General features: G+C 39.2%; 1 protein-coding gene across 10 annotated transcripts in view; it reads right to left on the bottom strand.

Moving 5' to 3' along the window:
• DNAAF11 (dynein axonemal assembly factor 11) overlaps positions 1-27,688 on the bottom strand; it is a 101,864-nt gene that overhangs the window by 30,873 nt on the left and 43,303 nt on the right. For 6 of the 10 annotated variants that reach the window (XM_011760084.3, XM_071067817.1, XM_024796322.2 and 3 more), the window contains 4 exons: positions 25,263-25,340; positions 18,824-18,883; positions 15,087-15,156; positions 13,934-14,029 (listed from right to left, as the gene is read on the bottom strand). In XM_011760084.3, coding sequence (XP_011758386.2) covers positions 13,934-14,029; positions 15,087-15,156; positions 18,824-18,883; positions 25,263-25,340 — 304 coding nt within the window. Of the gene's footprint in view, positions 1-13,933; positions 14,030-15,086; positions 15,157-16,826; positions 16,979-18,823; positions 18,884-25,184; positions 25,341-27,688 lie in introns of those variants that run through there. The other 4 variants (XM_071067815.1, XM_071067816.1, XR_011606728.1 and 1 more) reach the window with 3 other exon arrangements.

Here is a 27,688-nt window from a genome sequence, read left to right as displayed (position 1 = left end):
AAAGAGCAGAAGTATGGATGAAACAAGAAAAACCTAGCAAGATGCCCAGGCAACCCTATAGACCCACTTGACAATCAGAGAATAAAAGTGCATTTGTGTTGAGTATATCACAAGTATATTTGAGCAGAGAAAAAGTGCTGTGGAACATGTGCAACTAAGAAGGAGGAGGCTGGTTTGAGATTGTGTTTTTTAGAAGTATGGTCTGCATTATTGACCTTAATATGTGACCTTCACTTCTTGTGCTCAGGACAAACAGAATTAAGCAAGATATTCACCAACTGAAGTGGTAAATATATTTTGCTGTTCAGTTCACATGGCAACTTCCTTAATCTCAGTTAATTATTCTGAAGAAACACCCGAAGGAAATCATGCAGCATATTCTTGGAGTGTTCCTGTAACTTGTCATTTAAGAATTGAGATGGCAGTTTAATTTAATGACTTGATGCGAGTGAACAAGCCTCTCAGTGCATGCAAAATTCCAGTTAAATCTTAAGTTGGACTGTGGTAAAATCATATGCTAGATATCCTCAGGACGATGATGAAAAGATTATGTACATAGAACTTAGTTTGATTACACATTTTAAAGAACTTGGATAAAGGCCAGACATAAACTCTTAGAAAATGTGATGGGGAATAACCCCAACCAAAATAGAAACTAAAATCATACATGTAATATCTATAAATAAACTTAGGACATGTGTAGCAACTATAAAGAGAAAACTACCAACAAAGAAAACCTTCTAATGGACATATAATAAGAGTAATAATGGAGAAACACATTATTGAATATCCAGTTTTGATAATGTAAATACATCGATTCATTCCTATTACAATCTATAAATTCAATGCAATCTTAATAATTATAAAATATTAGCTAGTAGCAATTGATATTATTTAATAATATGCATTACTAGCAATGAATAATATTAACAGTAAACATTAATGTAGTGTGTATTATATCCCAAGTGCTGTCCTAGGTACTTTATTTATATTCATTTGTATAATCCTCAAAACAACCTTTTGAGGCCTCAATTACTACTGACATCATTTTATGAATGAGGAATCTGAGGCACAGAGAGATGAATAATTTGCTAGGGTCACACAGTTGCTGAGTGAAATATCAGAATTTAATTCAGGTTCTCTGGCTCCAGAGCCCATTCCCTTAATCATTTCTTCCCACTGCCTCTAAATCCATGGCAATAAAAATTCCAACAGCCTTTTCAGAGGCGGAATTTGAGAAACTCATTTTAAAGTTAATCCGGAATAATACGTACGGAAAAACAATGAGGAAATAGTTGAGAGGGAGAGTAGTTTAGGGGAGATGCAAGTTCTAAATATTAAAATGTATTTTAAAGACACATTTAAGGTATTCACTCATTCAACAAAAATTTACTGAAGACCTACTCTTTGCCAGGCTCTGTTCTAGGTGCCATTGACAAGGACAGACAACACTCCCTGTTCTCATAAAGCTTAAATTCTTGTCAGGGAAAACAGAAAAAGAAATAAACAATTAAATATTTAGACTGTACATCAGGAACAGGAGATTTAGAATACAGCAGGAATAGGGATACAGAATGCTGAGACTGGGAGGAGATGTTTTATAAATATGGGTATCATGAAGGGCCTCAGTGATATAGTGACACTTGAGCAGCAACCTGAAGGAGATCAGAAAGCAAATTATGAGGACATCTGGGGGAAGGACATTCCGGCAGAAAGAACAGCAAGTGCAAGAGTCCTGAAGTAGAAAGATGCTTGTCATGTTTGTGAAATAGCAAGGAAGCCAATGTGGCTGCAATGACTAGGAAGAAAGCGGTAGAAGATGATGTCAGGGAGATAATGGGGTGGGGGGACAGGTTAATCAGGGGACTCTGCCTTTAACTCTGAATAAAATGGGAAGAGTGACTTGGTCTGACTTACATATATAGTCAGGTGTCACATAATGGCATTTCCAATGACAATGGACCACATATACAGTGGTGGTCCCATAAGATTACAATGGATCTGAAAAATTCCTATTGCCTACTAACACTGTAACTATCTCAATGTAGTAGAACAATGAATTACTCACATGTTTGTGGTGATCCTGGCATAAACAAACCTACTGCACTGCCAGTCATATAAAAGTATACATATACAATTATGTACAGTACATAATACTTGATAGTGATGATAAATGACTATGTTACTGGTTTATATGTTTAATTGTGCTATACTTCTTATCATTATATTAGAGTGTGCTCCCTCTACTTACATTTAAAAAAATAATGTTGTCCCTGAAGACCTTACCGTGGGAAAAGATGTGGAGGCAGAAGACAGAGAGACTCGTGATCCTGACCCTGTGTAGGCCTAGGCTAATGTGTGTGTTTGAGTCTTTAACAAAAAATTTTAAAAAGTAAACAAATAAAACATTAAACAATTTTTGTTTTTTGAGAGAGGGTCTTGCTCTGTTATCAAGGCTGGAGTGTGGTGGTGTACTCGGTGCAGCCTCGATGTAGCCTCTGGACTTCTTAGGCTCAATGTAGCCTCTACCTCTCAGGTTCAAGCCATCCTTCTGCCTTAGCCTCCTGAGTAGCTGGGACTAGAGGCATGAGTCACATGCCTGGCTGATTTTTATTTTCATTTTTGTACAAATTGGGCTTCACTATGTTGCCCAGGCTGGTCTCAAGCTCCTGGGCTCCTGCCCCAACCTTCCAAAGTGCTGGGATTACAGGCATGAGCCATTGCATCTGGCCAAAAATGTTTAGAAATAGAAAAAAGCATACAGAATATGAGTATAAAGAAAGGAAATATTTTCGTACAGCTATATAATGTATTTGTGTTTTAAGCTAAATGTTATCGTAAGAGTCAAAACTTAGGAAAAAATTACAAAGCTTATGAAGTAAAAATGTTACAGTAAGCTAATTTATTGTTGAAGAAAGAAACCTTTTAAAAAGTAAATTTAGTGTACCCTAAGGGTACACTGTTTATGAAGCCACAGTAGTGTATAGTCATCCTGCACCTTCCCATTCACTCACCACTCACTTGCTGACTCACCCAGAGCAACTTCCAGTCCTGCAGGCTCCATTCCTGGTAAGTGCTCTATGCAGGTGTACCATTTTTTATGATTCCCCCATTGCTGGATGCTATCTTTATGAGATGGCCAGAGTACACCTCTTCTACTAATTCACTTGCCACTTCTAGCCTAGACAGTCACCCTTGTTAAAACGGTAGAGGAAGTACAGTTACAACTGACTTTCTGGGAAATGTGATACCCACAAGGTAAGATATAAAGATGGCAAATGGAGACAAAAGTCCTGGCCATATACTAGGGACTATGATATTTGCATATTACAGCAATCTGTAGTATGCCATCGACCCAGGGGTGAGTGTTGGGAAGCATCTGGGATTGCAGAGCTAGCACAAAGTGAAACCTCCTGGAACAAGGGGCTGAGCTGGGAACCTCCACTGACATGGTAGCAACACAAAACATAGCCATGACCCACGTGACAGGGGAAAGACAGACTCATGAAATTTGCTTAGTGGTCACTACCCAGAGTGTATAGACCCAGCCTCATTTAGGAGCAAGAAAAGAGAAAAATATTAATTTGACATCATGAAAAAATGCTGAATGAAGTATCTAATATGAAATATCATAGAGACTTGTGGATTCAATGACAAATGTTGTGTCCCTAGAAAATGTATACAAAGATTATCATTGAATTCACACGATAGAATCATCCCATGCATAGGCAAAACAAGGTCCGCCCTTCACAGTATTCTTTACAAATGCTGACACAAAGAGAGAACTACTCAACATCAAATCTAGTATTTTAAAAATTGATTTAGAGTATCCAAATATTAAAAAGTATTAAAGACTAATCTAGAACTATTAAATATCACTTAACATGTTGACAATACAATACTGTGAATGAATTGAAATTGTACCTAAGTGTCTATGTGATCCTTTTTTTTTTTTTTTAAGGTGAACAAGTGTATTTTTTTTCACTATTTAAACCACTTTGAGTAAGGAGTTTCTGTTACTTGAAGCCAAAGGCATTCCAATTATACAGTGTTCTTTTTTTTCAAGTTGGTAAATTTTATGTTACATGTTTTATTTTATTTTATTTTATTTCCATAGGTTTTTGGGGAACAGATGGTATTTGGTTACATGAGTAACTTCTTGAGCAGTGATTTGTGAGATGATGGTGCACCCATCACCCGAGCAATATATACTGAACCTAATTTGTAATATTTGATCCCTCATCCTCTTCCCACCCTTTCCCCCTAGTCCCCAAAGGCCACTGTATCCTTCTTATGCCTTTGCATCCTCATAGCTCCCACTTAATGAATGAGAACATACGATGTTTACTTTTCCATTCCTGAGTTACTTCACTTAGAATAATAGTCTCCAATCCCATCCAGGCTGCTACAAATGCCATTAATTCAATTCATTACTTTTTATGGCTGAGTAGTATTCCACCCAGTAGTGGGATTGTGGGATCAAATGGTAGTTCTACTTTTAGCTCTTTAAGGCATCTCCACACTGTTTTCCACAGTGGTTATACTAGTTAACATTCCCACCAGCAGTGTAGAAGTATTCTTGCTCTTTTTCATGGCATCCATACCAATGTCTATTTTTAAAATATTTTTGATAATGGCCATTCTTGTGGGAATAAGGTGGTATCACATTGTGGTTTTGATTTGCATTTCCCTGATCATTAGTGATGTTGTGAATTTTTCATGTTTGTTGGCAATCTGTTATCTTCTTTTGAGAAGTATCTATTCATGTCCTTAGCCCACTTTTTCATGGGATTGTTTGCTTTTTTCTTGCTAATTTCTTTAAGTTCTTTGTAGACTCTGGGTATTAGTCCTCTGTTGGATGCAGAGATTGTGAAGTTATTTTTAAAGAATAGATGTTACTGTGTATATTTATAGTATACAACATGATGTTATGGGATACACATAGATAGTAATAAAAAGGCTACTATACTGAAGTAAATTAAAATATCCATCATCTCTCAGAGCTACTCATCATTTTTTCTTTTTGTGGCAAGAGTGAGCAGCTAAACTTACTCATTTAGCATGAATCCCAAATACGGTACAATTTTACTACCCATAATTATCATCTTGTACATTCCATCTCTAGACTTGTTCATCCTCCATACCTGCTAATTTGTACCCTCTGACCTTCCTATTTACTTCCTCCATCCACCATCCCCCTCATCACTGGTAACCACTGTTTGTTCTCTATCTCTGTACATTTGAATTTATTTTTAATATTCCATACATAAATGACATCATGCAATATTTCTCTTTCTGTGTCTAGCTTAATTCACTTGGCATAATATCCAGGTTCATTCATGTTGTGGCAAATAGCAAAATCTCACTCTCTTTAGGGCTGAATGATATTTTAGCATATTAAACAGTGACACACACACACATCACAGTTTCTTCATCAATTTGTCGATGATGGACAAAGGCTGATTCTTACAGTATGTTTCATAACTCCAAGAATTTCCCTCAGTAATTATAATGCAGGTCAGACTCACACAATTCCACAGTAAGTTCATAAGTCTAGACTAATACAGAATAGCTCCATGGATTAAACTTTGGTACTTAAAATGTTTCAATCAATAATAATTAGAAAGATGTTAATTTTCAGAAATATACATTTTAATATTAAGTCTACATGCAATTAGAATTTTTTTAACTTCTGGTGGTTTATAAGATCTGTTGTTTGAGCTTCAAAGTCCTTGCAAATAACTACTTACGGATGAAAAAGATGATTAATTTTCAGCAAGAAATTATTCCCCAAAGTTTGTTTTTACTATCTACCTTTTAAAAGGAATAATGATAGAAGACGATGAACTTCTACATCAATATTACTTTAACATATTAGTCGAAAATCTTAAAAAATATATCCCTCAAGGGAGAATATTATTCCTAATTTATTAATGAGGAAAATAGAACTATTCCTAGTCCATATATATAAAAATTATTTCATCTCCAATCAAGCACTTCTAAAATGCTTTTTCCTCAATAAGCCATTTATTATTTTCATGTGTTTCTGATGTGAAAAATTTAGACAGATAAAAAACAAAAAGGGGGGGGCGGAGCAAGATGGCCGAATAGGAACAGCTCCAGTCTCCAACTCCCAGCGCGAGCGACACAGAAGACCGGTGATTTCTGCATTTTCAACTGAGGTACTGGGTTCATCTCACTGGGGAGTGCCGGACGATCGGTGCTGGTCAGCTGCTGCAGCCCGACCAGCGAGAGCTGAAGCAGGGCAAGGCATTGCCTCACCTGGGAAGCGCAAGGGGGAAGGGAATCCCTTTTCCTAGCCAGGGGAACTGAGACACACAACACCTGGAAAATCGGGTAACTCCCACCCCAATACTGCGCTTTAAGCAAACAGGCACACCAGGAGATCATATCCCACACCTGGCCGGGAGGGTCCCACACCCACGGAGCCTCCCTCATTGCTAGCACAGCAGTCTGTGATCTACCGGCAAGGCAGCAGCAAGGCTGGGGGAGGGGCGCCCGCCATTGCTGAGGCTTAAGTAGGTAAACAAAGCTGCTGGGAAGCTCGAACTGGGTGGAGCTCACAGCAGCTCAAGGAAACCTGCCTGTCTCTGTAGACTCCACCTCTGGGGACAGGGCAATAACAAACACAGCCGAAACCTCTGCAGACGCAAACGACTCTGTGTGACAGCTTTGAAGAGAGCAGTGGATCTCCCAACACGGAGGTTGAGATCTGAGAAGGGACAGACTCCCTGCTCAAGTGGGTCCCTGACCCCTGAGTAGCCTAACTGGGAGACATCCCCCACTAGGGGCAGTCTGACACCCCACACCTCACAGGGTGGAGTACACCCCTGAGAGGAAGCTTCCAAAGCAAGAATCAGACAGGTACACTCGCTGTTCAGAAATATTCTATCTTCTGCAGCCTCTGCTGCTGATACCCAGCAAACAGGGTCTGGAGTGGACCTCAAGCAATCTCCAACAGATCTACAGCTGAGGGTCCTGACTGTTAGAAGGAAAACTATCAAACAGGAAGGACACCTACACCAAAACCCCATCAGTACATCACCATCATCAAAGACCAGAGGCAGATAAAACCACAAAGATGGGGAAAAAGCAAGGCAGAAAAGCTGGAAATTCAAAAAATAAGAGCGCATCTCCCCCGGCAAAGGAGCGCAGCTCATTGCCAGCAACGGATCAAAGCTGGACGGAGAATGACTTTGACGAGATGAGAGAAGAAGGCTTCAGTCCATCAAATTTCTCAGAGCTAAAGGAGGAATTACGTACCCAGCGCAAAGAAACTAAAAATCTTGAAAAAAAAGTGGAAGAATTGATGGCTAGAGTAATTAATGCAGAGAAGGTCATAAATGAAATGAAAGAGATGAAAACCATGACACGAGAAATACGTGACAAATGCACAAGCTTCAGTAACCGACTCGATCAACTGGAAGAAAGAGTATCTGCGATTGAGGATCAAATGAATGAAATGAAGCAAGAAGAGAAACCAAAAGAACAAAGAAGAAAAAGAAATGAACAAAGCCTGCAAGAAGTATGGGATTATGTAAAAAGACCAAATCTACGTCTGATTGGGGTGCCTGAAAGTGAGGGGGAAAATGGAACCAAGTTGGAAAACACTCTTCAGGATATCATCCAGGAGAACTTCCCCAACCTAGTAGGGCAGGCCAACATTCAAATCCAGGAAATACAGAGAACGCCACAAAGATACTCCTCGAGAAGAGCAACTCCAAGACACATAATTGTCAGATTCACCAAAGTTGAAATGAAGGAAAAAATCTTAAGGGCAGCCAGAGAGAAAGGTCGGGTTACCCACAAAGGGAAGCCCATCAGACTAACAGCAGATCTCTCGGCAGAAACTCTCCAAGCCAGAAGAGAGTGGGGGCCAATATTCAACATTCTTAAAGAAAAGAATTTTAAACCCAGAATTTCATATCCAGCCAAACTAAGTTTCATAAGTGAAGGAGAAATAAAATCCTTTACAGATAAGCAAATGCTTAGAGATTTTGTCACCACTAGGCCTGCCTTACAAGAGACCCTGAAGGAAGCACTAAACATGGAAAGGAACAACCGGTACCAGCCATTGCAAAAACATGCCAAAATGTAAAGACCATCGAGGCTAGGAAGAAACTGCATCAACTAACGAGCAAAATAACCAGTTAATATCATAATGGCAGGATCAAGTTCACACATAACAATCTTAACCTTAAATGTAAATGGACTAAATGCTCCAATTAAAAGACACAGACTGGCAAACTGGATAAAGAGTCAAGACCCATCAGTCTGCTGTATTCAGGAGACCCATCTCACACGCAGAGACATACATAGGCTCAAAATAAAGGGATGGAGGAAGATTTACCAAGCAAATGGAGAACAAAAAAAAGCGGGGGTTGCAATCCTAGTCTCTGATAAAACAGACTTTAAACCATCAAAGATCAAAAGAGACAAAGAAGGCCATTACATAATGGTAAAGGGATCAATTCAACAGGAAGAGCTAACTATCCTAAATATATATGCACCCAATACAGAAGCACCCAGATTCATCAAGCAAGTCCTTAGAGACTTACAAAGAGACTTAGACTCCCATACAATAATAATGGGAGACTTCAACACTCCACTGTCAACATTAGACAGATCAACGAGATAGAAAGTTAACAAGGATATCCAGGAATTGAACTCATCTCTGCAGCAAGCAGACCTCATAGACATCTATAGAACTCTCCACCCCAAATCAACAGAATATACATTCTTCTCAGCACCACATCGTACTTACTCCAAAATCGACCACGTAATTGGAAGTAAAGCACTCCTCAGCAAATGTACAAGAACAGAAATTATAACAAACTGTCTCTCAGACCACAGTGCAATCAAACTAGAACTCAGGACTAAGAAACTCAATCAAAACCGCTCAACTACATGGAAACTGAACAACCTGCTCCTGAATGACTACTGGGTACATAACGAAATGAAGGCAGAAATAAAGATGTTCTTTGAAACCAATGAGAACAAAGATACAACATACCAGAATCTCTGGGACACATTTAAAGCAGTGTGTAGAGGGAAATTTATAGCACTAAATGCCCACAAGAGAAAGCAGGAAAGATCTAAAATTGACACTCTAACATCGCAATTAAAAGAACTAGAGAAGCAAGAGCAAACACATTCGAAAGCTAGCAGAAGGCTAGAAATAACTAAGATCAGAGCAGAACTGAAGGAGATAGAGACACAAAAAACTCTCCAAAAAATCAATGAATCCAGGAGTTGGTTTTTTGAAAAGATCAACAAAATTGACAGACCACTAGCAAGACTAATAAAGAAGAAAAGAGAGAAGAATCAAATCGACGCAATTAAAAATGATAAAGGGGATATCACCACCGACCCCACAGAAATACAAACTACCATCAGAGAATACTATAAACACCTCTACGCAAATAAACTGGAAAATCTAGAAGAAATGGATAATTTCCTGGACACTTACACTCTTTCAAGACTAAACCAGGAAGAAGTTGAATCCCTGAATAGACCAATAGCAAGCTCTGAAATTGAGGCAATAATTAATAGCCTACCAACCAAAAAAAGTCCAGGACCAGATGGATTCACAGCTGAATTCTACCAGAGGTACAAGGAGGAGTTGGTACCATTCCTTCTGAAACTATTCCAATCAATAGAAAGAGAGGGAATCCTCCATAACTCATTTTATGAGGCCAACATCATCCTGATACCAAAGCCTGGCAGAGACACAACAAAAAAAGAGAATTTTAGACCAATATCCCTGATGAACATCGACGCAAAAATCCTCAATAAAATACTGGCAAACCGGATTCAGCAGCACATCAAAAAGCTTATCCACCATGATCAAGTGAGCTTCATCCCTGGGATGCAAGGCTGGTTCAACATTCGCAAATCAATAAACATAATCCAGCATATAAACAGAACCAAAGACAAGAACCACATGATTATCTCAATAGATGCAGAAAAGGCTTTTGACAAAATTCAACAGCCCTTCATGCTAAAAACGCTCAATAAATTCGGTATTGATGGAACATACCTCAAAATAATAAGAGCTATTTATGACAAACCCACAGCCAATATCATACTGAATGGGCAAAAACTGGAAAAATTCCCTTTGAAAACTGGCACAAGACAGGGATGCCCTCTCTCACCACTCCTATTCAACATAGTGTTGGAAGTTCTGGCTAGGGCAATCAGGCAAGAGAAAGAAATCAAGGGTATTCAGTTAGGAAAAGAAGAAGTCAAATTGTCCCTCTTTGCAGATGACATGATTGTATATTTAGAAAACCCCATTGTCTCAGCCCAAAATCTCCTTAAGCTGATAAGCAACTTCAGCAAAGTCTCAGGATACAAAATTAATGTGCAAAAATCACAAGCATTCTTATACACCAGTAACAGACAAACAGAGAGCCAAATCAGGAATGAACTTCCATTCACAATTGCTTCAAAGAGAATAAAATACCTAGGAATCCAACTTACAAGGGATGTAAAGGACCTCTTCAAGGAGAACTACAAACCACTGCTCAGTGAAATAAAAGAGGACACAAACAAATGGAAGAACATACCATGCTCATGGATAGGAAGAATCAATATCGTGAAAATGGCCATACTGCCCAAGGTAATTTATAGATTCAATGCCATCCCCATCAAGCTACCAATGAGTTTCTTCACAGAATTGGAAAAAACTGCTTTAAAGTTCATATGGAACCAAAAAAGAGCCCGCATCTCCAAGACAATCCTAAGTCAAAAGAACAAAGCTGGAGGCATCACGCTACCTGACTTCAAACTATACTACAAGGCTACAGTAACCAAAACAGCATGGTACTGGTACCAAAACAGAGATATAGACCAATGGAACAGAACAGAGTCCTCAGAAATAATACCACACATCTACAGCCATCTGATCTTTGACAAACCTGAGAGAAACAAGAAATGGGGAAAGGATTCCCTATTTAATAAATGGTGCTGGGAAAATTGGCTAGCCATAAGTAGAAAGCTGAAACTGGATCCTTTCCTTACTCCTTATACGAAAATTAATTCAAGATGGATTAGAGACTTAAATGTTAGACCTAATACCATAAAAATCCTAGAGGAAAACCTAGGTAGTACCATTCAGGACATAGGCATGGGCAAAGACTTCATGTCTAAAACACCAAAAGCAACGGCAGCAAAAGCCAAAATTGACAAATGGGATCTCATTAAACTAAAGAGCTTCTGCACAGCAAAAGAAACTACCATCAGAGTGAACAGGCAACCTACAGAATGGGAGAAAATTTTTGCAATCTACTCATCTGACAAAGGGCTAATATCCAGAACCTACAAAGAACTCAAACAAATTTACAAGAAAAAAACAAACAACCCCATCAAAAAGTGGGCAAAGGATATGAACAGACATTTCTCAAAAGAAGACATTCATACAGCCAACAGACACATGAAAAAATGCTCATCATCACTTGCCATCAGAGAAATGCAAATCAAAACCACAATGAGATACCATCTCACACCAGTTAGAATGGCGATCATTAAAAAATCAGGAAACAACAGGTGCTGGAGAGGATGTGGAGAAATAGGAACACTTTTACACTGTTGGTGGGATTGTAAACTAGTTCAACCATTATGGAAAACAGTATGGCGATTCCTCAAGGATCTAGAACTAGATGTACCATATGACCCAGCCATCCCATTACTGGGTATATACCCAAAGGATTATAAATTATGCTGCTATAAAGACACATGCACTCGTATGTTTATTGCAGCACTATTCACAATAGCAAAGACTTGGAATCAACCCAAATGTCCATCAGTGACAGATTGGATTAAGAAAATGTGGCACATATACACCATGGAATACTATGCAGCCATCAAAAAGGATGAGTTTGTGTCCTTTGTAGGGACATGGATGCAGCTGGAAACCATCATTCTTAGCAATCTATCACAAGAACAGAAAACCAAACACCGCATGTTCTCACTCATAGGTGGGAACTGAACAATGAGATCACTTGGACTCAGGAAGGGGAACATCACACACAGGGGCCTGTCATGGGGAGGGGGTAGGGGGAGGGATTGCATTGGGAGTTATAACTGATGTAAATGACAAGTTGATGGGTGCAGCACACCAACATGGCACAAGTATACATATGTAACAAACCTGCACGTTATGCACATGTACCCTACAACTTAAAGTATAATAATAATAAATAAATTAAAAAAAAAAAAAAAAGGAAAAGGGGAAAAGAATGCTGCAGTTGTTTAAGACTCATAAACAGTGACAGTAGAGCTTTTCTCAGCAATTGCCTGGCACCCTGCAAAAGACACACAGATCATCTGTCTTGATTTCCCTTTAGGAATTAGCAGTCTCTATTTAATGTCTGGTTTTCCAGTTAGAAGTTTCACACAGACACAAAAACAACAGGCTGCTAATCACAGTGTTATATAAATGTCTATATCAAAGTACTGAGGTAATTAACTTATCTGTTAGATTTCCCTATAGAATATTCTGGTTACTATAGAAGCATTTCTTTAATTTGTTTTAGTCATCAAGGACAATACAATTCTCACAGTTGTGTTTGTTATTTTATTACTTGACAACAAATTGTATTTGCTATTTTATTGCCTCTGAGTAAAAATACATAATTGATTACCTATAATGAATCCGTTGGAAATCGGCTACAGGAAAATGCAGGATTATTAAATTATTACAGACAATCTTTTTGGTTAATCAAGTTTGTACTCTTCATAGCTGACATTCCCTCATTCTCCTCTTTTTCCTCATCAGCAGAACCCAATTTTGACTGTTTTACTACCCTTCTCCTTTGAAATCTAAATGTCTTGGGCAAAGTTGACCCTGCCCCTAACTTATGGGATGAGGTATGATTAATAGAAACCAATCAAAATACTCCTTGGTGTCTGTGGGGAACTGGTTCCAGGACATCCCTTGGACACCAAATCTTCAGATGCTCAAGTGTCCAATAAAAAATGGCATAGTATTTGTATATAACCCACACACATCTGTACATCCTAAACTACCTCTAGATTACTTATAACACCTAGTACAATGTAAATGTTATGTAAGTAGTTATTATACTGTATTGTCTTGGGAATCAAGGAAAAAAAAAAAAAGCCTGTACATGTTCAGTACAGACACACTTCTTTTCCTGAATATTTTTGATTCCTGGTTGGTTGAATCCATGGATGCTGAACCCATGGAAGTCTATTGTACTACCATCTTTTTGGCCAGAGATTGGTTCAGGATTATGCTAATCAAGATTTAGTGGGCTCTTCAGCTAAACTGACCTAATGAGTCCAGGGGAACTTCTGTTTCATTGTGATGGGAGAGGTTCTCTGTGTTTCTTTCTCTGATCCTCTGTCTTTTTATCTCATGCAAGATAGGAACAAGAAAGTATGCTGCCCAAGTCACTGCTAGTGCACATCTTATGGAAGAAAACCAGTCTGAGGACAGAGTTGACATATCAGAAAGATCCTGACCCAGTGTGCCTGGCCTCCCTACCCCCCACCTTCTCTTATCTTGTTACAAGAAATGAACCATTTATTTATGATAAAAGCCAGTTTTATTCGGGGTTTCTACAGCTTACACAGGAAATATCCCAACTCATTCATATGGCTTCTAATAACAAATCCAAGTTCTTTCTATGGACAAATTAATTTTTTTAAGTTTAATTTCCTTAAGTTCTTTCAGGAAAGGATAAACCACCTTAGGCCCTAAACACACCCCAGTCTGAGTTATTTGTTCTCATAGACCTTTGTTCTCCTACCTCAGCTGCTATGAGATTTCCTGGTGCTGCTAACTAAAATGTACTTTAATCAGAAGTCATCACTAGTCCTGACAGGTCAAGTTCCTTCAAGAACCCTCATATCCAGACTTGAAATTGGCCCAAATGACATGACCTACCTTGGGCATGCAGATGACCAAATGACCTGTTGTCTGAGATCTTTTAGCAGAACTACTATCGGGTTTCACTTCTGCAGGAAGGACAAGCTGAAATGGCTGAAAATAAGTAGAAAGTATCATTGAGAGCAAGGACGTTACATGAGAGGGTGACTACAAGGGGCATTTTCATTACAAATTCAAGACACACCCTTCAATTAAGAAATGTGCTTAAACTTATTAAAAATATTTATATGAGCATTATACACGAACTATTTTACCTATTTTAACAAACAGTCTAAAGAACAGCTGTCAATCACAAACAGTGAAGTGCTCATGGGTTCATTTATGACTAAAAAGCAATTTATAGAGAAAGCCTTGTCAAAAAAACCCAACATATTTCCATTTAAAAATCTTTCAGCTAATCTTCAAGCCCATAGTAGCCTAAATTAGCAAAAATTGGTATTTTAGAAATTATAAAATTATAGTTGTTATGAATGAAATCACTGACAATTTAGAATGGCTGTACTATTTAATTTCATGCATAGGCTCCCACACATGTGATTATGTTATTAGTTTTGAAAAAAGTGTAACACAATAGAAACAGGTTTAAAATATTAATGATATCCAACTACATATGGTCAGCAGTCATTCCCACCATATACCACTCCCATATATAAAACCATGTGCTAAAAAATAGCACTCTGTTTGGTTCCCCTTTTTCTATTTAGTTTTGTTTTATTATTTTTATTTATTTATTTATTTATTTATTTATGTATTTATTTATTTATTTTTGAGTCAGAATCTCACTCTAGTAGCCCAGACTGGAGTGCAATGGGGTGATCTTGACTCACTGCAACCTCCGCCTCCCAGGTTCAAGCAATTATCCTGCTTCAGTCTCCCGAGGAGCTGGGATTATGGGCATAAGCCACCATGCCTGGCTAATTTTGTAGTTTTAGTAGAGATGGGGTTTCACCAGGTTGGCCAGACTGGTCTCCAGCTCCTGATCTCAGGTGATCCACCCGCCTTGGCCTCCCAAAGTGCTCGGATCACAGGCATGAGTCACTGCGCCTGGGCCCTTTTTCTATTTTAATAATATTTTAAAAAAAGTGAGGCACCACAGCTTAGTTCAAAGCTTAGCTTTTGAAATTGTAATAGTCTACAGGGTTCTACTTACCTTTCCCTTGATCATTACTCGCACGTAAGTTGGTTGCACATCAACATTGATTAAAGAGGTATCCATGTACCTTCAAAATTAAACACACAGTATCTTATAATTTAAAAAATATATCAAGTTTGAAGAAGTGCAAATACAAATTCACACTTACAGGATGATTTTAAATGAAGGACTTTAAAATATCCATGCTAAACGGGTCTTTAAAAAATTAGTTTTAAATTAATCCCCAGACCAAAGGAAATTCAATGTATCAGCAATTTCATTTTTAGACCCACAAGTACACTTGGCATTGATTGCCCCAACCCAAAAATATCTGAGGTCTGAAACACCAGAGGTTTGCAAAAAACAGCTTGCCATGCTCTTTCACAAATATTTTATTTTAAGCCCCTAAGACTTGAATAGCCAGGAATGCTGATTCTAGTCTGCTTGAGGCCTGCAACCACCAGCTCCTGCTTCCTCGGCGGCTCTGGATCCCCTGCAGCTGTTCTGCAGCTGCCCTGATACTATCTCTCCTGGAAGACTAGCTTGCTTCTCCCCTCAAAGGCACATCCTGCTGAATAAGCAAACCCTTCTGTTTATGGCAGTGACCTCAAGATCAGGTGGCAATTATTCTCCTCCACTCATGAGCAAATTAAAGATTTAGATTTCATATTGCTCATTAAAATCAGAAGCTTAGCCAAATAATTACATTTACATACTTCAAAATACTAATTGTGAACATTAGAAAATGCAGAGCTGCTTTAAAAATCACAAATGTTAAGGCAGGTAAGCTAATACAAGGGTTACAGGCCTAGGTTTGGAGTCACACAGGCTTGTGGGGAACTGGCTCCACCTCTTCCTGCTTTATTACCTGGGACCATATTCCTTAACCTTTCCAGGTCTCAGTTTCCTCTTCTGTAAAATGGGGATACTACTAGCATCTAGCCCTAAGATTGTTAGGAAGGAACATGTATAGTGCCCAATACATAGCTAGAGTTAATCAAGTATTATTATACAGCATTTAAAAACAATTTTTATAATAATAATAGAGATGAGGTTTTCTACAGCTTCACATGTGATATCTACACTTTAATGGATTGTGTAGTATTTTCCATGCTTGGACCCCCTAAAATGTTCATCTATCTTTACCTACATGGCCTTTCTCCACTAGAAACAATTGTCTGACAGTTCTTTGCAGAACAAGCTACTTCTTATCTTTCAATTATCATTGCTCATGTCTCCCCCTTTCCCTGATCACTCCCCACACACCATTATTCCCATCCCTGAACACTGTCCCTTTCCTTGACAGCAGGCTTCTTCCTTTGTAACTCATCAGATGCTTATTTATTGTCGGTCCTCCTCCCCCACAGGGCTCTAAGTGATAGGAGATCATGACTGGATTTAGAATATGCCAGTTACAGTCTCCCCATGCCTGGCACATAGTAGGTATTCTATAGATGCTTGTTGAATAAAGGCAGGAAGCAGGCGTGAATGAATGAATTTAACTTTCAAGGGTATACCCATGTGCCCATAAACACAACCAGGAATTACAGCATAATTCATTTAGACAGAATCATGAGAATGAAAGAGTTTTACTACACAGACTGGAGAAATATTACCACCCCTTAAAATGCACATGCATGGGAATGAGGAATGTTTCCATTTGAGAACTGAACAGGAAGCAGCCAACAGAGCTGAAAAAGAAAGGGTTATATATTCATTAAACTCCAGGCATAGGGCCTAAAAATGGAAAGGACTTACTAGAATGAAACAGTGATTTGTCTGTCAAACAGTAGAAACAGCAGCTTGGGAAGCTGGAAGAGCAGAGGATATGAAGCTAGCCGGAGAAGAGCTGGGATCTTTGTAAAGGCAGATGACCTGGCAGCAAGCAGGCAGAAGAACTGACAGGAATTCTGTGAAGAGGCATACAGCTGATCGCAGAGAGCTTGGTGTGGAGAGGAAGGGACCACACTAAGGCTAGCCCTGGTTCACAAGAGCCAAGGTGGAAACAATCCAAATGTCCACCATCTAGTGAACAGATAAACAAAGTGTGGTATATCCATGCAATGGAATATTATTTGGCCGTAAAAAGGAAAGAAATTCTGACACATGCTACAACACGGATGAGTCTTGAAGACATTATGGGAAGTTAAAGAAGCCAGACACAAAGGCCACATGTTGTATGATTCCATTAATATGAAAGATTCCAAATAGGCAAATCTATAGAGACAGAAAACAGATTAGTGGTTGCCATGAAGAGGGAGAATGGGCAGTGATTGCTTAAGGGTCGTAGGGTTTCCTTCTGGGGTGATAAACATTTTCTGGAACAATGGTAATGGCTGTACAATATTGTGAATTTATCAAATGCCATGGTATTGTCCATTGTGAAATGGTTGAAGTGGTTGATTTTAAGTTATGTGTATTTTACCACAATCAAAACAGCAAAGTTGGTTGAAGTCCTAAGGGCTGATGTTCTGGCTCCTTTGGTCCCTGTTTACTTTGACAAGACTCACTCTTGGAAAATTTACCCCCTGTTGGGTAATAATCCCTCCTACCTCCCAGGGTTACTGAGAGATTAAATAAAATGGGGTACATCAAAAGCCATTAAAAAGAGAAAGGCATTTATTATAATTCATGCATGTAAACATTCATCCATTCATTCGCGCATGTCAATGTCATACTCCCATGATCAGTATTTGTTGATTCATTCATTCATTCTTGTATTTATTGAGCAACTAACAGGTGCCAGGTTTTAGGTGTGGAGATGTAGAGAGGAAAGAACAAACAAAACAACTTCCTGCTCTGACCACGAACTTTTAAGAATACAAGTACATTTACACTTTGTCAGCAGGAAGCCAAGTAGAGAGAGTGGAAGGAAGTGCTGGGCAGGGGCAGGTACTGCTTTATGTCAGATGGTGGGGCAGAGAGGCCCTTCTAATGAGGTGACATCTGAGCAGAGGCATGAAGGACACGAGGCAGCAAGCTACAAGGACACCGAGGGCGATACAGGCAGAGGGAAGCACAGGCAAGCAGCCTCTGAGATGGTGCCAGGGGACACTGAGGTCATCAGAAGGATGTATCAGCACAGCGAACCAGGGTCTAAAATCTTCAGGGAATGAGGCAGAGTGACCTGCTGCCTTTAGATGCTTCCACAAAGAAGGGCAGAAGGTGATATAGGCTGAAGATTTGAGTGTCAAAGCCATGGAGGTTTAGGGAGGAGAAAACGACAATAGTTTGGGTGTGGTGATGAGAGCAGGCAGGAGGTCTGTGCCACTCCTACCCATGGGTGAGAAAACAGGCAGGATGTGAGGGCAGCAGGGAAGAAGGGTCCACTGGTGACAGAGGCTGCTAGGTGTTTCCCCAGGCCTCTGAGATGGGACTGAGGGAGGGGAGCCAACCACCTGATACCTATTACTATAGGAAGGCATTTTAGACAAAAACAGAGGACTATGCCAGCAAAGAGCAGAGTGGGGTCCTTGTAGTATCAGCATCAGAAAACAGCATAGGTCTCAGAATTATTTAAACTCTGCCTTAGATATTCCTGAGTTCATAGCCATGAAATTGTGGCTTTATTTACCTTTCCCTTCATTTTCATGCTTTGAAAAATTATAGTAACTTCTCTGTCTTAACAAATAAGCTTCATTTAACTATAGGTCTAAGTCAATTCCATTTCCAATTTTCTCAGAACTAAAAAATTACTACTGAGAATGAAAACTGACAGAAATGTCATTAAATAAATACATAGAACATGCCTTTACCTATAGACAGCAAGGTCCAGGATGATCTGCTTTTCATTGTCTTTCAAAGAGAAGTCAATTCTAAGAATAACACATTTGGGGGAAAAAAAGATGACGTTAGGATACTGTATAGATAATCCCTTCACAAATTCAGAAGCAAATTAGATAATAATTTTATAATAATGTCCAATGACAACTTATTTTGGTGGTTGGACAATCAAATGTCAATGGTAATTTTAAAATTTCAGCGAAACCTACAACATATTAATACATTATTTGCGCTTACAGTGTTTAAATGTGAGAATCTTAAGGTAAATTACATACAAAAAAATTAGCTTTGGTGCAGAGATAGAGACATCTGGTGGCTAAAGTTTTCTTTTCCGTTTCATGTGAGTTTGCCAGAAGCAAACTAAAACACTGGAATTATTTATGGAGAACTAAAGGTTGCTTTTGCCTCCCCTTTATCCTGCATTCGATTCCTTAGGTTTTTTTTAATTTATTTATTATTATACTTTAAGTTGTAGGGTACATGTGCATAACGTGCAGGTTTGTTACATATGTATACTTGTGCCATGTTGGTGTGCTGCACCCATCAACTCGTCATTTACATCAGGTATAACTCCCAATGCAATCCCTCCCCCCTCCCCCCTCCCCATGATAGACCCCGGTGTGTGATGTTCCCCTTCCTGAGTCCAAGTGATCTCATTGTTCAGTTCCCACCTATGAGTGAGAACATGCGGTGTTTGGTTTTCTGTTCTTGTGATAGTTTGCTAAGAATGATGGTTTCCAGCTGCATCCATGTCCCTACAAAGGACACAAACTCATCCTTTTTGATGGCTGCATAGTATTCCATGGTGTATATGTGCCACATTTTCTTAATCCAATCTGTCACTGATGGACATTTGGGTTGATTCCAAGTCTTTGCTATTGTGAATAGTGCTGCAATAAACATACGTGTGCATGTGTCTTTATAGCAGCATAATTTATAATCCTTTGGGTATATACCCAGTAATGGGATGGCTGGGTCATATGGTACATCTAGTTCTAGATCCTTGAGGAATCGCCATACTGTTTTCCATAATGGTTGAACTAGTTTACAATCCCACCAACAGTGTAAAAGTGTTCCTATTTCTCCACATCCTCTCCAGCACAGAGTGAACAGGCAACCTACAGAATGGGATAAAATTTTTGCAATCTACTCATCTGACAAAGGGCTAATATCCAGAACCTACAAAGAACTCAAACAAATTTACAAGAAAAAAACAAACAACCCCATCAAAAAGTGGGCAAAGGATATGAACAGACATTTCTCAAAAGAAGACATTCATACAGCCAACACACACATGAAAAAATGCTCATCATCACTGGCCATCAGAGAAATGCAAATCAAAACCACAATGAGATACCATCTCACACCAGTTCGAATGGCGATTCCTTAGGTTTTAAAGAGTCCTGTCTTCCTTCTTTTTTCTTGCTATTTTTTCCTTCTCCTTTCATCGCTGACCTTCCATTGCCCTGAAAAAGGCTGAGACACTGCCCATTATCTATTACCTCTGTTTTATAGATGAAGAAACAGAGGTTCAAAGAGGTTGGCATAGCTGAATTATAATAAATGCCTTTACACTTTGTCTGCACGAGCCTGGCTAGGCAGGATTTCAAAGCTCTGCCATCTTTCAACTGTACCCTGAGGCTGAGTCCTAGGTCTAGCTTCCACACTGAACATCATGCTATCAGAGTTGCCTGGTCAATTTTCTTTTGAGCACTTCACTTATCGTATTACTCTATAAAATATACAACTCAACAATATTAAAGAACATAAGCTAAACTGTTTAGGAAAATGTGAAGTTAGAGATAGATGTGGCTGTTAGCAGCATTTCTGCTTGTGGCAGAAATTGTCTCATTGCTTTCAATAGTCCAGGCCTGTGGGACTTCTTCAGTGTCTCAAATGGCCCATGCATTTGTAGAACCTCATCTCAGGAGCCTTCTATGTGCTCCTGCTCTGCCTCGATTTCTTATTACTTGTAAAGTAATTTCAGAGAAGTTTCCTATGGCACAAATTGCTATTTAGTTGCTATCTGCTTCCCCCTTTATTCCTAGTGACAGGAACCATGGTTTGAACTAGGTGCATGGCTATGTACAATAAAGGTTGCATTCTGTGGCCTCCTTTGAAGGTAGGTGAGGTCACGCGAGGGACAGTTGTTGCATGGCACTTTCTAAGAATGTCCCTTAAGAAAAGGAGCATGTGTCCTTTCTTCCATTTTTTCTTCTTTATTTAGCTGAGTAGAACAGAATGTAGGAGGCCAACAGATGAACGATGGAGACTACTTAATAAGCAATTGCAACTGTCCAAGCAAGAGTTACTGTCAGCTACAGGTGGTGGTGGGGTCAGTGAGACATGGCTGGATTCCAATAATATCGAAGGAAGAGTTCACAGGGCTCACTGATAAGATGACAGAGAGAAGAATCAAGGGAGAATCCAAGGTTTCTGGTCTTAGCCAAGGGGTGGATGTGTGTTACTGAGATGGAGAACACAGGGACACAAGCACACGATGCTGGAGAGTGGTAGTGAGGCTTGAAATCAGGGGTTCTCTTTTAGCTATAATAAGTGTGCAGTGACTCTCTTACATCCACTCAGTGATGTCAAACTTCTAATTGTTAGAAACAAATTTTTGATGCCACAAAGTGAAACCAACACTCAGGCAAAAGTTTTCTCAGCAAGGCAATATACTTCTATAGAAGGGCACTTCCTGCATGCAAGGCAGAGGCAAGGGAGAGCGAGCAAAACAAAGGAGAGCAGGAGTGTTTTATCCCTAACACAGACCCTGTTCCTGTGCCCTCCCCCTGCAGGCTGGGGATGGACTGCACAATCTAGGCTAATTCTGATTGGCTACTGTTGACCTCATCAAAGGAGGCAAGGGTGGGCGTTTCACAGGAAGGACAGGTACGGTACATTTTAGGGTGTTTGGGTACAGCAGAGATAGGGAGGGCTGATAGATGAATGGGTATGATTACCTTTTAGAATAGAACAAAGAACCAGGAACCAAAACTCTTTGAAGAGGAACTATATGTTCTTAACAACATAACTGAATAGACAAGTCTTGAGCTCAGAGAAGAGGTTGGATCAAGTTGGGAGCAATGTAAAGAGTGTATTTACAGCCATGGGATTTGGTGAGAGCCATGAAGAGCTAATGCGAAAAGGAAGACAGCTGAGGAGTTTGCTATAGGGCACCCAAAAAACAAAACCAAAGGGATACATCAAAACTAGAAAGATGAGCAGTCAGTAAGGTAGAAGAAAAATCAGAAGCAAAGGGAAGAAATTGCTTTAAGAAGGATGGTACTGAACAATTTGATTCAAATCTGCTATGTCCAGTAAGACAAAGACTAAGAATTGAACACTGAATGTGGAAATAAGATGGCTAAAGAAATTTCAGGATGATGGAATACACAGAAGTGGTTTCAAGAAGGAATGTGAAGTTAGAAACTGGAGACCAAGTCCAGACAATTCCATTAAATGGAGGCAGAGAAAAAGAGCTGTGGCTGGAAGTAAAACCAGGGGAAGGGAAATTGTTGCTTTTGTTTTGTTTAAGACAGAGATTTTTAGAATTTGTTTGCATATGGGTGAGATTGATCTAGCAGAGTGGAGAGAACTAGTGCAGAAGACCAAGGATAACTGAGCAACTAAGTCCTTGATAGGCAGAGGGGATGGAGTCAGGGTGCTTACACAGACTGATTTTGGATAGGAAGTTCACCGTCAGCAAGCAGAAGAGAGGGGAGTACATGGGACAGGTCCAGCTACACTGGTAAATTGGATGTTGGGAGGAAAAAACATCTCCTGATTGCTTTTTTTCTCAATGAAATAGGAAACAAGGTCCTCAGTTAAGACTGTGGAAGTGTCAGATGATGTTGGAAGTAAGGAGAAAGAAGGTACGAGAGCAGCCTGCAGGACAGTGGGAGAATGGACGGCCCAAGAAAATAAAGGAAGATTGCCAGAGTCCATTTGAGATCTGTGGTTATGAATTTAAGGTAAGACCAGAAAGTAGAAGTGAATGGTCTCCTCCAGCCACACAGGAGGACCAGCCCAAGAGTGGGTAGTGTGCTAGATTTAAATAGCGTTGGGGTTTTGTGAGGTGAGGATGATGGAAAGAGAAAAAAATAAGAGAGCGGAAGACAAATGACATTGATTTCTTTTTTCTTTTCCTTTTTCCTTGAGACAGGGTCTCACTCTGTTGCCGAGGCAGGAGTGCAGTGGCATGATCTCAGCTCACTGCAACCTCTGCCTCCCAGGTTCAAGCGATTCTCATGTCACAGACTCCCAAGTAGCTGGGATTACAGGCGTGTGCCACCACTCCCGGCTAATTTTTGCATTTTTAGTAGAGATGGGGTTTCATCATGTTGGCCAGGCTGGTCTCAAACTCCTGACCTCAAGTGATCTGCCTGCCTCGGCCTCCCAAAGTGCTGGGATTATAGGCATGAGCCACTGCACCTGGCCCAAGGACTGATTTCTGTGATGAACCATGAAACTAAACCACGGCAAGAGAAGATGAGGGGTTAGCGGAGAGTAAGAAAAATAGGAAAGTAAATTATCTTATGGTCTTCATGGGGGCATTTGGTTGTTGGAGTCGAGGAAGTTCCCCCAGAAACATAAGAAATGGTATCTAGTGAGACACTCGCGGTGAAGTTTCTGATGTGGAAGAGATATTGATGGTGGCAAATCTAGGAATGAAAATGAAATCATGTGGTTGAGCTGAGCTGGAGAAGTGAGCTGGTTGGGGAAGTGAGAGGCCAGGGCTTCTGGTGGGTCACCTACATGTTTGATAAAGTCATCACCAAGACTGATGATGTCAGGAGTGGCAGAGAGAGACACTGGTGTGGGTGAAAGATCTTCAATGAATTGAGAAGGCTGGGGTTGAGAGTTGATCAGGGTGATGTAGATGACTGCGGGAAGAAGGGGCAGGGGTGCTATATCTAGATGGCTTGTGCTTCAACAGAGAAAGGGAGAAAGATGGCCTGAAAGTGGCAATGGGCTGTAACTGTCCCTGTAGTGTATGTGGTGAGGAAGAACAGTGGGCAGTCACAGAAGTGAATCCTCCACTTCAGTTAGTGAAAGAGGAGAAATGGTGGAGGCTTCAGGCTTTGCTGTCCAGGCTCAAGCTCCAGAGGGCACAGGGGTCCAAAAGAGGTGAGAATGAGTTGAGTTGGATCAGTGCCATTTGGGTATAAGATTCTGGACAGTGGTGCATGACCTGGGAGGGCAGGAACAGGGGACGATCGCATGTCGGGACGCAGTGCCACTGAGGAGGTGGTGGGTAATCAGTTCTTCATAGAATCACCCTCAGTAGAACTGGTTTTAGGGGCAGGTGAGGCTGCAGTGTGTGGGAAGAGTGGTGGTCTTACCAGAGACACATGGAGTTCCGGGAGTCTCCCTTGAGCTCTGTTGTAGACTAAAGAGAGATGGCCTAAACTCGATTTCTGAACTCCATGAGGTCAGAAAGAAACTGGTCATAGTCACTGCTCTATCCCCAGGGCCTAGCCTAGTGTTCTGTCTTGCATTCCTGTCTGCTGTAGGTGCGTAAGGGGAAGGGATTATATATCTTATCATGGAAGTCACTAGAACTAGGTTAGCATGAGCAACTCAGAACCACCACCTATTAGCTGTGTGACCTTGGGCAAGTCACTCCACCTCTCTCAGGCCCAGGCTGGACATGTAAGAAAGAAATACTGTCTACCACCTGTGATTGCCGTGAAGATAAATGATGCCCAGAAATAATTCAAGATTGTGCCTTCACCATGGTCATGACAGAGCAAATGAAATCATGACGGAAAATAGGTTTGAGTAATAAAATGAAGTGAATGAGATTTAGTCTGTAGGCTCTTTGGTCTGTATTTTGGCCACAAAAGGCTTTTCTGTCCTGCTTTTTAATTTCAAACTTTAAGACAGATAAAGAGGGTAGATTAGATATTATTATACTTGAAGATTTCCAGTTTGAGTATCTGTCCTCTATTAAATTCATTGAGGTTATTATATTGATTTCCTTCCCTAGTTCTCAAAGGCTTTGTATATATGCTCCAGAGTATAAAGTAGATGTATAGACGGTACATCAGTATTCTCACCAGCTTGCTCATGGCAGAGTTTTAAAAATTCATAAATACAACAACAATGTGGTGGCAATTTTCAGGCATAAAACTGTATATGGTCCAAAGTTTCATGGGGTACATAAATAACTAAGATCTCCATATGCCAAGATCATTTGCTAGATGCCAAGACAATTATGCATTTGAAAACATAATAGATGTTTTCCCTTTAAATATGCACCAAATGACATTATTTTTAGACTCATCAAACTTGTTAAGAGCAGTCAGATATATTCTTTGCAGAGCAAACCTGGAATTGAAACAATGATTGACCAACACCATTGATTGACACTTTTGGGTCTTTAACTCTCTATTTGGCCTCACATACTTGGGCTCATTTACATTTAGGGCTTTCCCATCTTCAGTGATCAAAGTCCTGGGTGGTTTCACTTTCTTCTTTCTTTCACTTAAGATTGATGGTGGGTGAGAACAAGGGGCAGCATGGAAAGAAAAAATAAGCAAAGAGAATATAAAAGCAATTAATACATTTTTGTGAAACAGTTTTAAAAAAATTAATTGAACTTTTATGAACACATCAGCAATTCATTGTTCTGAAGTCCATTCCTTTAATTCTATGTTGGGAACTGACAATCAAGCCAGATTTTTTTACATGGTTGTATCTGTATCTGTACAGCAAAAAAATGATCAAGACAATTTGCCAGATAATTTGAATGAGGGAAGAAAACTCCTTTTCATGACTGTCTATTAATATTTAAATAAGTCTATTTTATACATGATTTACCCAGATAACTGTCGACTCTCCATTTGTGTACAGAGCTTCTGCTTTAGCTAAAATACAACATCTAACATACCAATTGAATAGAATCTATTCAATATAAATAAAAATATCAGCACAGAAGAATCTATGTAAAAGGATATTTCTCACAGCGTTATTTACAGTGGCAAATCCCTGGAACTGTTGTGAGTGCCCATCAGTGGAGGAATGGTTGAATCAACTGTGCTTCATTCATGCTATAACATATTTTGCAGCTATTTAAAAATGTATTTGCTCATTACTTATTGATTTAGAAAAGTGTTTATGATGTCTTTAGTGAGCAAAAATATATAAAACATAAATACATATTTGTTTTACAAAAAGACCCCAAATCCTACACTTGCAGAGATAATTTATACAATTATAAAGGGTAAAAAAAAATGTAGAGAGATCAACCCAAGCCTGTTAACAACACTCATTACGTTGAAGGGTTGGATAAGGGGTAAATAAAGGAAGCAAATAATAGAAGATTAATTGAGTAATATAAAATTAAAATGCAGTATGTAAATTCTATTTAAAAGATTACTGAAAGTATATAGAAACTTAAATAGGCAAATATGGACAATATCTAGATCAGATGGAAAAATTTGTTTAGATGATGGAACTGTTGGCAATTCTTTGCCTTAAATTTCTATTGTAACTTTAATACAGATTTTGTATCAGTTAACTTTATTTTAGAAAAAATCATTCACATTCTTCTGCATCTTAAGCTGGGCCTCCAGATCCAATGGAGTTAATATTTCAATGACTCAGGACAATTAAGAGGCATTCACAAGCCCTTGGCTTAACCCTACTCAGTGTAAAGCAGATCAGAGTTAGGAATAAAATATTTCTTTTGTCCCTGCTTACACCCAGTTAATAAAAATGGCAACACAATCAGAGGCAAACATCTCAGGGACTCACTGGATTGGGAAGTCTAAGGTGTCCAAAACATAGAGACTCAGATCTCCATCCCATTCAGCCTTACTTTATTAGGTGTCAGGGAGTAAAAATAAATTCTCCTTATTTCAGGCTCAATACATAATAGATTAGTTATTATTTATATATACCCACAGATATATAAATATACCATATGTGTGTATGGGTATATATGTAAGAAATATTTCACAGTCTATAAACATGTAGAACTTCCATTTTAAAGGGCTCTTGAGTCTGCAAAGCACTTTCACATGTATGGATGGGCTCATCTGATTTTCTTAACAGTACAGTGGGGTAGGTAAGACAGGTATGATAATCCCTGTTTAGCAGATGAAGAACCAGATGAGGAGAAGTTAGGTACTTGCCAACATCACACAGAGGGTAATAGTGGAGTCAGGACATGCATACATAATCTTATTCAATGCTCTTCCCAAAGGGCTGTGTGGTCCCTTAGTGTGAAAATCACCCACGTTTTACAAACCAGTATTTTAGATAAAATTTGATTTTTGATTGTTATACCTCCCTGTATTTCTAATTAATGAAAATTTTATGAAAGCAGCTGAGATTTCAAATCTTTTTTACTTCTACTTTCTTGCTTTTAGTTGTTAATCACAGAGAGAGATATTGTGTTTTGTTTCACTTGAGGCATTGCCATGTAGATTACTATATTTCAAGGCTAATTTATCACTTTCTCAAGCTCATGAATAATAAGTATTCCCATAAGTTATATATTTTACATACTAGACTTAAGCAATGACATGAAATGGAATGACACAAAATCTGTTTTTGAAAAATCTACTCTGAAGATAATAGCATAAACATCCTAGTTTCTAACAAATCATCAAATTATAGATAAACAATTCAAAAGTGAAATCATAGTGTTAAATGTCGAAGAAAGTTGTATTAGGAAAATAAAATGTCTAATAAAACTAATTTCCAATTCTTCACTTTGCAAATTAATAGAACAGACTCAAAAAGGAGCCCATTCATTCCACAAAATGAACTTTTTCTAGACTAGAAATACTAATGTATTAGTGTACCCTAATACACTATTATTGGGT

This window comes from Macaca nemestrina, chromosome 8 (genome assembly GCF_043159975.1).
Source record: "Macaca nemestrina isolate mMacNem1 chromosome 8, mMacNem.hap1, whole genome shotgun sequence".
NCBI classification, from domain to species: Eukaryota; Metazoa; Chordata; class Mammalia; order Primates; family Cercopithecidae; genus Macaca; species Macaca nemestrina.
Note: the sequence above shows the minus strand (reverse complement) of the source record. Positions and strands in the feature narration are given on the sequence as shown.